Source organism: Eucalyptus grandis, chromosome 3, assembly GCF_016545825.1.
Source record: "Eucalyptus grandis isolate ANBG69807.140 chromosome 3, ASM1654582v1, whole genome shotgun sequence".
NCBI classification, from domain to species: Eukaryota; Viridiplantae; Streptophyta; class Magnoliopsida; order Myrtales; family Myrtaceae; genus Eucalyptus; species Eucalyptus grandis.
Window position 1 is genome coordinate 59,488,844 of NC_052614.1, and position 13,792 is coordinate 59,502,635.

Sequence of the window (13,792 nt, forward strand, 5' to 3'; positions counted from 1 at the left end):
ATGCTCGCTCAAGAGGCCCGCCCATTTCATTAAATGAGCCCATTGCGAAATCCTTCCATTCAGGCCGGGTGGTTTGTATTAGCCAGATGTGAGTGCCCCGGTTTGATTAGACTTGCCCATGTCGGGCTCTGGTGAGAGCCTCAATCGGTTACCAGGCCCTAAAATTCTGAAGAAATGCATAGAGCAAAACCAAACCCTACTCCGTCGACATCATTGGCCCTCGACCTATTGGCTCGAGAAATGCAAGATTTCAGGTTCGATTCACGAGTTGACGTAAAAACCCTTCCGGGAGTGATGTTGCGAGAATGGGATCAATTCCATAAAAAAACACAACTTTAGGTGTTGTCCCAAATTTAGCCCGAACTTTTATTTTGTTTTAAAAAAAAGCACAAACTTTAGGGTTGTCCCAAATCTAGCCCGAACTTTATTTAGTCTAAAAAAAAAACACGAAATTTAGTGTGTTGTCCCAAATCTGGCCCAAACTTTATTTGAGACAAAATAAAGTAATTCTATTACAAATAGGCTTCACATCTCTATTTAACTACAAGATGCGCACGCTTTTAATATCTCGCTTTAAGGCAATGTAACCCAGCTTTTGACATTGCAAACAGTTTGCCAATTGTTAATTGATCTAATGGTCCTAGCTATATACCTCGTCCTTTAGAACTGAAGCTACTGAATTATTTTTCCCATGAGAATCATTTGTAAAGTTCACCTCATTGGAAGGCAAAGTTAAATTTAACACTTTTTACAAACACTCGAATGCAGCATCATTTTGCTGCGTTGAATATTATTACTGACATGGAAATGCCATGTTGAATAACTGTGGAATGAGGGTTAATGGATAGTCAGATTTGAGACACAAGTGAAAATTTGTGTATTTTTTTAGACAAAATAAATTCCGGGCTAGATTTGGGACAATACTTAAAGTTCGTGCTTTTTTTTAGACAAAATAAAGTTCGGGCCAAATTTGGGATAACACCTAAACTTCGTATTTTTTTTTTTATAGACAAAATAAAGTTCAGGTAAAATTTGGGACAACACCTAAAGTTCGTGCTTTTTTTTTATGGAATTAGCCCTTTGAGAATGTGATTGCTTGAAAACCTCAAAAGCCTCAAGTGCAGAACATGTCAAACTGGCCAACCTGATTGGGAATAAAGAAAGAGGATGAGATGAGCCCTTGCGAAGTTTCAGCCCATTTTGCGATGAATTTGCCCACTGCAATGCAAAGTTGGTGGAGGGCCTTTTTCATATTAAGAGAGAATGGGCTTGAGGTTGTGTGAAATGACATTTCACCTGATGATGAACAAGCCCGGCCCAAACTTGGCAAAATTCATACTTTTGCATATTTCGATTTGGTCATTATTTTGGAAGCCGATGGTCCAAGCTAGGGACCACGATGCAACGGCGATTTCTCCCGGCCCCGGCGTTGCCTAAGTTGGGGTTATGATTCATCTCGTCACGCCACACCCAAGACATCGTACATTCATATGTCTATGGATTGAAAGGCTTGCTTTTGTCGATGTTATTTAGCTTGCCATCACCCCGTTAATCAGTGGTCATATAATTATCTTATTCCAACTTCTTACTGGTTGAAAATCATGCCTATAACTATATTTGTATTTGTTATGTTTCTGTTAAATTCATCAAAATAAATTATTTGGATTTTTTTCAAATGATTACTTGTATTGCACAAAAATAACGATTACGAGTAATTATTTTTAAGAAAATATTTTCCAAATCATTCATTTTTTTTATGAAAGAAATAGAGCTTATGACTTACAAATGATATTTAAAATTTCATTCTCAACATATTCGAGCCATCTTTCTCACCTATATTAAAAGAAATAATTTCATTTCTAAATGGTTTCTAATTTCAAAAGACACAAAAAGAAATCATAATCATGTATAGTTCAGTGGTACCAAAGTTCGAATGGGTTTAGGTTTTAGCTTTCTTTTTTGATTAAAAAATTAAGGGTTTAACTTTTGAAATCCGTAATCTCCCAATTCCTTTTATGTTCTTCGATAATTGCTGAATTATTATTATTATTATTATTTGCAATAGCCCAATTTTTCTTTTCCGTTAGTATTGCTAATTCAACTTTTTAAGATCAAAGATGTGGACTAGCTTTATGCCGAACCTACCTTTCTTTAGTTTCGTCATTTCTCCGTCCGTGAATCAAGCAAATCTATTTTGTAGTTGTAATGTAAAATTCCCCACCAAAAAAAATTAACATGGGACCAAATAAGAAAGTGAGATATAAGGAGGTGTTTAAGAGACTTAAAATTTAGTTCAAAGCCGACCTTACACTTATGGTTCTCGGTACAAAATCGAGAACTGAATTGATCAAGGCCGGTTCTTCAATTTTTTTTTTTACCAGAATACTATACTAGTCCCCTAGTGAACTAGCCTATAAAAAGTCAAGTAAGGTCAATTCAGTTCAACTTTTTGGGTTGAACCTGCCCAATTGCTTGCCCATTTTTATATTAGACGAACAACCAACGCAACTTTTCCAATAACGAAGCTTCCTAATTACCTTTTTATTTGTCTTGACGACTACTGAGTGAAGCTTGCTCCTTTTGACGGTGAATCGACACCAATCTTTTCAGTGACTGAGGTTGGTGACTTGTAGTCGTAATTAACCAGCCACGCTTAGCGTAAGTTACCTTCCAACTTTGTATAAAAGCATAATGATCATTTTTTTCCCGAGCATAATGATCACTGACAAGGAAGAAGAACGAAGAAAAACAACTAAAGTAATGTAGAAAATTCGAGAGCGACATTAACGCATGTGGAAAACATGGGCGGCTAGACCGGCTAGCAGATTGGGATTATACTTCGTGCGTCAACTTGCTTTAAGTTGAAGAAATTATCAGACTGTAAGTTTCCAGTTTCATCGATGTGGAATCACATCGAACATATATATTTTCCATATTTTACGGCCTCGTGACTCGCGAAATCCATGATAAAGCCTCCACGAGCGCAAGAGAAACTTCAAGATTGGACTATATTTCTTTTCCTTTTTTGATGTTATATGTCAGGCCACTTCGTCAACTAATTATCATGTTTCAGATCTTGTCGAAGGCAAATCATCTAGATTGAGGTCCAAGAATTCAACAACCACAATTCGTCAAACCCATAATCACGCCTTTATATCCATATGGTGTTCACGTGATTCATAAAATCTATGGTTAAGCATTCACGATCATAAGGAAAACTCAAAGAGTCAACAATCTTCTTTTTATTTTTTACTAGGCCACTTTGTAAGCTAATTGTTAGAATATTTAAATATCAAATCACGTATTCATATAATAGTTTTAACTTTTGGAGCACTTGACATCGATTGTACAAAATCATATATTTACTATCACCATTTAGATCTTTTTTGTAACTTTTTCAATGTTATCGTCGTGTGATATGTCAGGTCACTCCGATCTTGTCAAAGACAAATCATCTACACCAAGGTTCGAGAATTCAACAACCATGATTTGTCACGTCTATGAATACGCCTTCACATCAAAAAGTTAGGTTTTCTATATTTAATCGTCACATGATTAATCAAATCTATGACTAAATGTTCACAATCATAACAACTCAAAGAGTCTGACTATTTGATTTTGATATGTCGAGCCACTTCATAGGCTGCTTATTTGAATATCAACATACTTATCTAACAGTTTGAACTTTTTGAATAGCTGACGGTGATTCCATAAAATTTCACATTAACTATTATCATTTTTATTTTGTCAAAGACAAATCTTCTGCATCGAGGTTAGATAACTCAACAATCATTTACTTCCCTGTTCCTTGTCCCAAAAAAGTCATACCCACCAAGAATCGAGCTTGAAATTTCACATTCGCTTTTGCAGGCACCCTTGGTTGTTGCATCAACTTGACTACAGATTTTTCAATTTAATCGCCACTATATTCTACGCATGCTACGCCTACAAAAAAGAAGCATATGGGGAGAACAACATGCATTTGCTCCTCAAATCGGAGAACCCATTCCAATTGATGCAAAGAACAAAGCAAGGCACATGCAAATAGCAAAACCCAAGACCCTGCAACCAAAACCAAAATCATGCTCTATCCCATCTTGCCTCCAAAGAAAGACCAATCAAAATCGAACCAATACAACGCTTCCACCGATAACCTAAAGAGATACTAAAACTCTCACCACCATTGGTCACCTCCCCCACCACATGACCAAAGGGAAACAAAGAAAAGAAAAGCAACGGGATCCACCAAGAAGGAAAAAAAAAAAAATACCCACATTCATAAAAATACAAAAAAAAGGACCATAAAAACACACACACACACACATGCATTCCGTTTCACAAAAGTCACAAGATAGGAATGGATTCGGTCAAATTGGGTCGACCCTACCACCATTTAAAACACGGCATGTGATGCCAATCCTAAAAGGGGGTCTGTCCAACCTACTCCCAGTCGATGCTGTCCTGAGAAAACAGAGAATTTTCAATACATACCAAAGACTGGACAGAGACGTGAACCATGTGCCCAAATTTTGAAAGGATTCTCGAAATTAGGCTTCGCTTTATTCTTCTTTCCTTCCTTTAGGGCACCTAACCTCCTCCCACTAAATTGACCCGCTCTTTTAAAATTTATGGACCACAAAAACTACTTGTCCGCCCTGTTTGAATCTTCTGATTTTATAATTACGTTCGTGAAATGGACAGTCCGGTGCTCAACTTTCAAAGACGCGTGAGGGTTTTTCCAATCCACGGATTCGGCGTCTTCCGCAAATATATTTGATTCCGATTTGGTCATGCGTGTCAACGTAGGGGGCGCTGGTCCCGATCCGAACGTGATCTAATTCATATTAAGATAGCCCTAACTCGTCTTTCATGCTCACAAAAAGTTCAATCCGCCGGATTCACCGGGTCGAGACACGATGGATGGGAAATTTTCGTACTCGAACGGAAAAAGTAACTCGGCATGAATCAATGCAAACCAAAGAAAGAGGAGAGAATTGCGAAGCAGAAACAGTTGCATTTAGCTATATTTAGTAGTAATTGTAGTAATTAAAAGAGAGCTGCTGGAGTTAATTACAAAATAATGGTAGAATTTGATGGACAGTTAGGCCTAATTAAGCTTACTGGCTCGATGGTCAGTGGAGCCAAGAGCTCAAAAGAACAAAAAAGGGCACTGGAGCTAAGGAAATTCATCATCAACAAAACTTAATAATTGCTAAAATTAATAACTAATAACAGTAATAATAAAAGTAATATTTGCTCAAACTACTGTGACTGAGCAGCTAGAGTGAGCCATGGCTTGCTCTCGGCAGCGGGCTTGGAAGGAGGAGCTGCAGCTGAGGCGGCTGTTGGGTACGGTGCTCTTGCTGTTATCCTGTGAAAATGCAACCAGAAAGGACAAGATCATCAGTCGATTCGAAGATGGAAAACACATCAAAGATCGCGATGGGTCCGACCGTATCGGAATGCCTACCTATCTTTTCTCTTCTCCAGGAAGCGGTGGAGCGAGTTTCTCCGGGCGATGGGCAGATCTGCAGTTACAGGAACACGAAACGTCAGCAAAGGCTCGATAAGGATCCGAAGTTCTTCCATAATCGACAGAAATCAAGCCGTACGGTCCAAAAAAGAGGGCCATTTACCTGAACCGGTTGGCTCAGGGAGGCCGGCGATGCACGCCTGGATAATGTTATTAGCCGGATGGTGCGGGGGGAGCCCACGGCTCGGGCCCGGATCGACCCGGTTTTTGACGGTTTCAGGGGCATAAGCATTTGCCGGGTGGGCCAGATTGGGAGTGCCCGGCGGGGAGCAACTGCGGGAGCTTCCCTTGCTGGCCACGAGCATGACCTCCTTCGCCTTATCGGCCGGAAAATCGTTGAACACGATGACTTGTCCACCATAGAAGATGGTCATCTGCGCGGTTTCCGGCTCCTTAGCAGCAGGAGGTTTGGCCTCACTGCAGCACCACAGAAACAATTTCCAAAATTAACGACACGATAAAAATAGACATTTTTTTCGATAAATTGAACAGTAGATTCCACAAATATCTCTACCCATGTCCCTCCATGAATCAAGGAAGAGGACTTTGCATTTGCTTGAAGTAAAGAATGTCGAATGGCTCAGAAACATGGACAACCTCTTTATTGCTTTGCTTTAAATAAACTAATCATTAGATTCATTCGAGCACAAGCTTCTTCGCCAAGCAAATCACTATTCAGCAAAAAAGGTACTTGTCCGACGCATGTTTATCACTTCATTATCATGTTAATATCGAGTTTCTACAAGAGAAGGCGAATTGCAACTCACGTCGAATCAGCAGCAGCAGCAGCTTTGGTGACGTCTTCCTTCGTGGAGGAGCCGCCGAACCCGGCTTGCTGAGGGAACAGGTTCATGGACTTGACCGGCGGACGAGGCGCCGCCGCCGCCGCGAAGCTCATCGGGTTCGCCGCCGCAGCCCGGCGGAACATCTCGGGCGCACCTGCATAGTAATAATGTCGATACGTCAGAAAATAATTCATCTCGATCTCGCACCCTCGCTCACTCTCGCACTCGACAAGACCTCGTCCTATAAACTACATGAAAAAACCTCTCTTCCGAGAACGAATTTATACAGGTCCAGGGCACGTTCGGTGCGAAACCCAAGGCCCGGTTCTGTAGGCAACGGAAGAGAGATAATCTCAACAGAACGCGAACGCAATCGGGAAGCACTTTCTTCACGTTTTTGCCTAAATCGTCGGAAGGCAAATTCAAAGCGCGAGTGTTTGTCGGAGGAGGAGCGGGTGGTTGAATAATTAAAAATCCGAAGAGCAAAAATCATTGTCATCGCATTAATCGAAAACCGCCACCGCAACACGACGACGCATTCGACATAAATGCAGAAAAGAACCGAAAAGCTTTTTGCAGGTGGAAAGACGCACGAACGCAGCACGAGAAAACGAAGAAGATGGCGTCGAATCAAGATAACAAAAAAAAAAAAGGATTTTTCGACCCAAAAATAAAAGGAAAAAAGAAAGGATTCAAAACCCATTTTCGATTTCGTTTCCCACGAGGAACATCCGTATGCAGAACAACCATTTTCGACGGCGTGGGGGAACGAACGGACGGACGAGGACGACGAACGAGGAGTTATAATACGAAACGCACCGAGGGGGAGATCGCCGAGGGGGCCCTTCTCCTTCAGGTACTGGCTGAGCAGGCTGCACGTCTGGGAGAAGTTGATGGCGGGCTTCTCCGGCGACCTGGCGGGCCTGCCGAAATCGGAGAGCTCCGACGAGGCGGTCGTCGACGACATCCTCCTGTCCTGCCGAGGGGAAAAAGAATAATCCGACGGGAACCCAGGACGGCACGCGAACTCCTGGACAGGAAAAGCACAGAATGGAGGGGGGAGGGCGAGTCTCGAGAGCGGTCGGGGTCGGGGTTGTTCCTGCGATGCTCTGAGAGATGCAGAGAGATGCAGAGAGATGGAGATGGAGATGGAGAAGAAGGAATAGGGAAGGAGGTTAAAGGACGTGATTTATTGGGGGAAGGAGGAGTGTTGTTGGTTGAGTAGTAAGAAGCACGAGGAATATGTGGGAGGCCTCTTTTTTTCTTTTTATTTTTTTATTTTTTTTATTGAATATATTTATTATTATTTATTTTTTTGGGGTTGGGTGTGGGAGGGAAGGAAGGAGGTTCCTCGTAGCTTCGTAGGTCTTCTTCAATGCCTTTTTTATTATTATCTTTCGGGTCGGTTTTTAATTTTTAATTTTTAATTTGGGTTTTTTGGATTTTTTTTTTTGATATTTTAAAAATATGTCTGGTCTTTGTTGGGGGGTGCGCGTTCGTGCTTTTTTTGTGGAGAACTGCAAAAACACGTGGTCCTTTTGTCCCGAGTTGACGCCGTCGACGGTTGGACTCCTTCCGTTGAATTTACGGAACTGCCCTTTTGAGTTTGCCGAGGCAACAGCACGGGAGGCCCCCTTTGAATTTTCTTTTAAATGAATATAGTTTGTTACGTTATGGTAGTAGGATCCAAAATAAAATAAAAAGTAATACGATTTTTTAATAAATGAAAACGAAATGGCCATTATGAATTATTTTTGGGTTTGACGATTGAATCTCCATATTTTTGTACATTCAATTATTTCGTTTTAAAAGGGAAAAAGCCACAAAAAAAATATTAAACTTTGCCTAGAGACACATTTACATTAAATTATTTTTTGTAACACTAAAAACCAAAAGCTTTGCTCATTGTGACATATGTACACCGAACTTTTTTCTATTTTTTTCTATAACATCAAAAACCCTAAAATTTTATACATTTACACATTTAAAAAACTTATATCCTAAACATTTTTTTGTATTACAATTTTTTTGGGTTTTGTGTTAGAAAATTTTTTTGGGATTTTTTGTGTCACTAAAAAAAATTTGAGATTTTTGATATCATAAAAAATAAGTTTGGAGTAAATATGTCATACTCTATAAGTTTTTGGTAAATGTGTCATTGATATAAATTTTGGGTCTTTTGCATCACAAAAAAAATTTGTGGTAAAAATGTCACAGTGAACAAAGTTTATGAATTTTTTGTGACTTTTACCCTTTTAAAAATCATTTTCCAACTACTCTTTCATCTTCCTTAGTAAATGACTTGTAAAATTTGACACTTTAAAATTAAAGTCAATAGATGAAATTATCCTACTTCAAAATTATAGGGATGGAAGTAAGTCAAATTATTTGCCAGTAGCTTGAATATGGTTTGATGATTGTTTAAGATCGCTTGCCTGATTTAGAGTTGAGTTTCGAGTTGGAGGTACTCGAATTTCTTATTAAGCTTGCGTTCAAGTTGATCAATATACAACCTAATGAGATTAACTCGGGAGGCTTCCCAATCTCATGGAGTTTCTATTAATTTTTTCACTGGAACTTATTAGTTTAAAATAGATAAAGTAAATCTTTAGATTCACCTAGTTCAATAATATACGTATGACTATATACATGTTTATAGATGTAAAGAAAAATCACTCAACTTGATTAAGATTGAGTTGTAATTCACCCGTATCTTAATTAAATTCTAGTCAAATTCAATCGAGCTAAGATTTCGACGGTATATCGGCTCGACTCGATTGCATCAAACACTATCCAAGCCGAGGAGGGAGCATGGGGGTGGTAATGTAATTTCACGTCTGGCCTGCGACTATCGACGTCCGAATCCGAATGGCCGTTAACTGCCGTTAGTGGGCGTCTGGGGGGTGGGGTGCCGTGTTGCGGGTGGAGGTTGAGGCGGACGTGATGCGGGGTCGGTCGGGTGTGCCCCACGCGCTTCTCCTTTCTCCTTTTCTTTATATTCCATTTTTCTATTTTTTTCCCACGCCTTGGAAAAATCAGAGCGGCACGGCAAAGCGCACGTTACTCTTTTTGCCCCAACCGCAACCTGGCGCGCGTGCGGAAAATGCCGGTGACAGCGACGGCCGTCGCTCGGGGGAAAGATCGTCTGCAGCTCGGGAGCACGCTGGCCCGAGATGCACTCGCCTCGCGTCCAATCGCATTCGGCCGACGCATGAAGGGCGAGGATGCGGACGACTTTCTAAATATTGAGTCGGTCATTTTTATTTATTTTTGGCAATTTACCATATGAAATTATGAATGATGTTAAGAAGCATGGCGAACATAAAGTGTACACCCGAAAGAGAACAAAATGGACTTGGATGATCATGGTCGGTCTGTGTCAACTGAAAATCAGGACGTGTCAGAATCTGATTCTCTAATCATGATGTCGTGCAATTAGGAAGCACTATAATTTAATTATTTATTCTATAAATTTCATTTGTTACTACGTCCCTTTCAGGTTCGCATCATAATCGTGTATGAAGGTTTTGATTCATGTGAAAAGTTGTCCCGATTAATAATAATGTCAGTTGATAACGTGGAAATCAAATTATTCAAGAACCCCAATGTCAATGGTGTAAACATGCATCTCCACTATCCATAGAGTCAAGCAAGGGAGTGTGAAAAGCGAGCCACTCCCTATCAACTATTAACATCACTATGCATCATTGATTGAATCAATTTACCCAGGGTAGTATTACTTTCAACATTGCTCATCGGACGGTAGCGTACTGCTCGAGAGCAATTTTCTAACAGAAGCTTGTCCGGACTCCATGTACGACACGAAAGGCATATGCCATTATTTTCTTCCTAGATGTTAGAGCTTTCCGATACGATGGTATGGCCCAGGCTTCTAAACATACCCAATCTCGTGTCACGAGAATTTATTGCGAAAACAGCCTGTCAAATTTTTATTTATTTATTAATTTCAAATGAAGGCAATGTACCGAATTGGGGAATTAAATATGGGGGTACGAGCCTTGCTAGGGAAGCAAAATCGTTCCTTCGCATTTACATGGTCGCGACTGATAATAACCGCCACCATTCTCTTCCCTCGGGATGATGGAACTTCCTGATACGGTCGTATGGCCTGGGCTTTTGTACGTACCCAAGTTCGCGTCACGAGACTTTATTGCTAAAACAGCCGGCCCGACAAAAAAAAAAAAAAAAATTGGAACGAAGGCGACGTACTGAAATGGGGAAATTAAAAATGTGGGGGTAGGAGCCTTGGTGGGGAAGCAAAATTGTTCCTTCACTTTCACACGGTCCATGTACCCAATGGTTAATACTATCCTGTCCCTCCCTCCCTAGACTTTTGGCAAAGCGGAGGACACGCGAACTTTGACTTCGTGTGGAAAACGCGGAGGGGAAAAAGAGGGGGAGAAGGAACGGCCCGCGTGCCGACACGTGGCGAGATCACGAGGGCGAGCCGGGTGGTTTGTTGGGGGGCGAGGGTGACGTGGCGGCGAGGGATTCCCTCCTCGAAATCACCGGAAATGTGGGGGCCTGGGGGGTGGTGGGTGTTGTTGTTCACGGGCGAATCGTGACTTTTTTTATGTTACGGTTTTTTATTTGATTGGATTTCGTGATTTTTTTGGGGGGTGCACGCCGCACGTGATCTTCGTGTCTCCTCCGCGTTTTCTTTTTCGTTGGGAAGAGTCGTCCCAGGAAGCAGCCCCGATGTTCCCACCATATTGCGAAATCGCCACCTGCTCCGGAATTTTTTCATTTTTTTTTTCTATTGAATAAGAGAGGACTTTATTAGTGTAATAATTTTTTCATAAATTCTTAAAGAAGTGAACTCTATAATAATTTATAATTATTTTTTTATTTAGTTTTTTGCGGTTAAATTAAATTGTTATTCTAACGGTAGATTAAAGATTGTCGCGTAATCAAAATTATATCATCTTCTTTATAGTTTAGGTTATGGCATTTTGTGATATTAATTTAATTTAATAGAAGACATATTTATCACCAACGTATCAATTTAGGGTTTTTGGCTATCAAAAGATTAGTTTGAAGTAAATTTGTTACATGTGTCATAATTTGAGATTTTTTTATGGTAAAAAAATTAGTTTGAGAGTAAATTTGTCACGTGTGTACTAATGTGAGATCATTCATTGTATTAACCCTTACAATTTTAATCATTCTCGCCAACTGATCCATTATCTTTCGAAAAACAAACAATTTAGCAACCTAAAGGTTTATTGCGTATGGCTTCAATTCGGCAATCGGTCCTCCTTAAACTTGGTTCATAAACCCATTTTTAACCCATATTTAATAAATCAAGTTGTTAAATGATTTAATAAATTTCATAAATGAATTTAGAATAGTAAAGCTTAAAATAATACCAATATAACTTATTTACACTTAACTCACTTTTACAACTCTCTCTTGCCCTTACTCGATCTCGCATTAGTCACTCTATGCTTTCATTTAAAATGTTTTGGTAATATGAGTCGGGTATAAGTCACTAAATTTTTATTGCATAGAAATTGGTCAAAATGAGTTAATAAGTAAATTTGGACTAAACCATCTTTGACCGACTTGATTCACCTGTTTGACATGCCTAGTTCTCCTTTGCGATGAGTTCATAGCTTTTATGAGGTTGAATTGCGTCACGACATCTCACTCGATGCGACAAATAACTAGAAGCCGACCAATGATCGATCCTTGAGCTCGTTTGGTATAACTATGGCTATGCTGCACTGTAAGCAGCGTGATATGTGATACATTCTACGAAGTTTTAAAACCTCAAGGATGGGTGGAGCAGATTTCTAAACTTAGTTGTAAAGTAAGCTGCTAAAACTGTCAACGTTGTGTAGTTGCACTTTCTAAAACCGCAGCACCCCTTTTCCCTGACTATTACTTCTCCATGGGAAACCGTACCGAAAAGGCTCGCCGGTCCGTGTCGAGCATGGAAACACTCACGACATGCTCGAGACCCCTTACCACATGCAAGACAGCCGTAAGCGGAGCCGTCGTGGTCGATGGGCTCGACCCGCCCTGTCGGCAAAACGGGAAAAGCATTCGCCCCGTGCATCTCCAATTTTTCACGAGGCATCATTCGAACTCGAGCGGGTCCGAGCATGTCTGTTTTTTTCTATATTCACACGTAAGGTAGTCAGCAGCGTTTTCAACATTGGGGGAAAGGAACTCTCGAATTTGCTCCGAAATGTCCTCGTTCCCATGGCGCACATCTCGAACGTCTTGAAGCGTCGCTTCTTCTCTGACTCCTCCTGGTACTCTCGAATCCGAAGCCGAACGATTTGAATCCGAAACGAGACCCGTCCGCGAAAGTCCAGACTGAAGTGACTCGGACCCTGACCAATTCGGCTGTCAGTACCAGCTCGATCGATCACGTTCTTGGTAGGTTTGAAGGGAAGGAGGGGGGACCAATCACGTGTACTCTCGCATGATATATTATTGCGGGTTGCGTGCATAAATAGGTTTCGACGTTCACATGTGATTTGCTTTAAGTTGCCGGATCTCTTAATGATCTTCGTGATCCGTCAGTTTGACATCGGGCTCTAACGTTTGCTTGGTCTCTTTTGCAAGCTGTCTTAGAAAGGAATATTCATGATGAATACAAATGTCTATGGGGGTAGGTAGCACGTTCCCAAAATCTTCACCCACATAGACATCTGGTTGCCTATATGGAGGCACTGAAGATGATATTTGCGCTGATGGAACGCTCTTGACGAGATTACGAAAGACGAGCGATCATTTCCAATGAGTTAAAACATCGACTGTTGATCTCTTGTCGCGGTATGGGTGTCAAAAAGTTGGTCTGAAACCCATTTTTGATGTTAAAAGTATGTTCTGGACCTTGTTTCTTGTGGATCAACCTTTGGCAACTCTTGGTCAACCCCCAATTAAACTTGATGATTTTATGAAAATAATTGATATCACCTACTGTTGCGGAAAATCTGACTTCCTTCTACAACAAACCTGTCATAGACTGAGTAACTATTAGCTCCCAATAGTCGTTTGGACACCGCGTACACATAGGACAGTAGATCCTCTTCCTAGACTATAAACCACACTTCTAAATATATGTACCGAGTCTTTCATGCACTTTATCTTTCGCCTAGATAAATGCATTTACTCTAAGTACAATCATTCCTCTTATGTGTTTAGAAATGCATCTGCCACTGTTGCTAACTCTTGGGAACAACATTCAAATGGGTAATACAACCTCAAAATAGACAAGACAAAATGCTCAATTTCTTTTGTTTTTACCCTCTCTGGCTTTTTAACTAATGGCCGAGTTGTCTCCAGTTTATAGAGATCCAAATTCAAACGTCAGGCACTGGTATCATGTAGCTGTAATATTAATTTAATTCTCTATAAAAGGTCATGGCAAAATTCCTTGAAAGACACGTGAAGAACCTTACCTCGATCTGCATTATCAATACGATTTTCTGTTGATGGC

At 40.5% G+C, this 13,792-nt stretch overlaps 1 protein-coding gene across 1 annotated transcript; it reads right to left on the reverse strand.

The window, feature by feature from the left end:
* Window positions 1-4,994: 4,994 nt before the first annotated feature.
* LOC104438014 (protein TIFY 10a) lies at window positions 4,995-7,517 on the reverse strand. Its single transcript, XM_010051080.3, has 5 exons — window positions 7,138-7,517; window positions 6,301-6,472; window positions 5,637-5,950; window positions 5,471-5,528; window positions 4,995-5,371 (listed from the first exon to the last, which is right to left on the reverse strand). The coding sequence occupies exons 1-5, from the start codon at window positions 7,283-7,285 to the stop codon at window positions 5,263-5,265; spliced, it is 801 nt and encodes a 266-aa protein (XP_010049382.2). The 5' UTR covers window positions 7,286-7,517; the 3' UTR covers window positions 4,995-5,262.
* Between the last annotated feature and the right edge of the window lie 6,275 nt (window positions 7,518-13,792).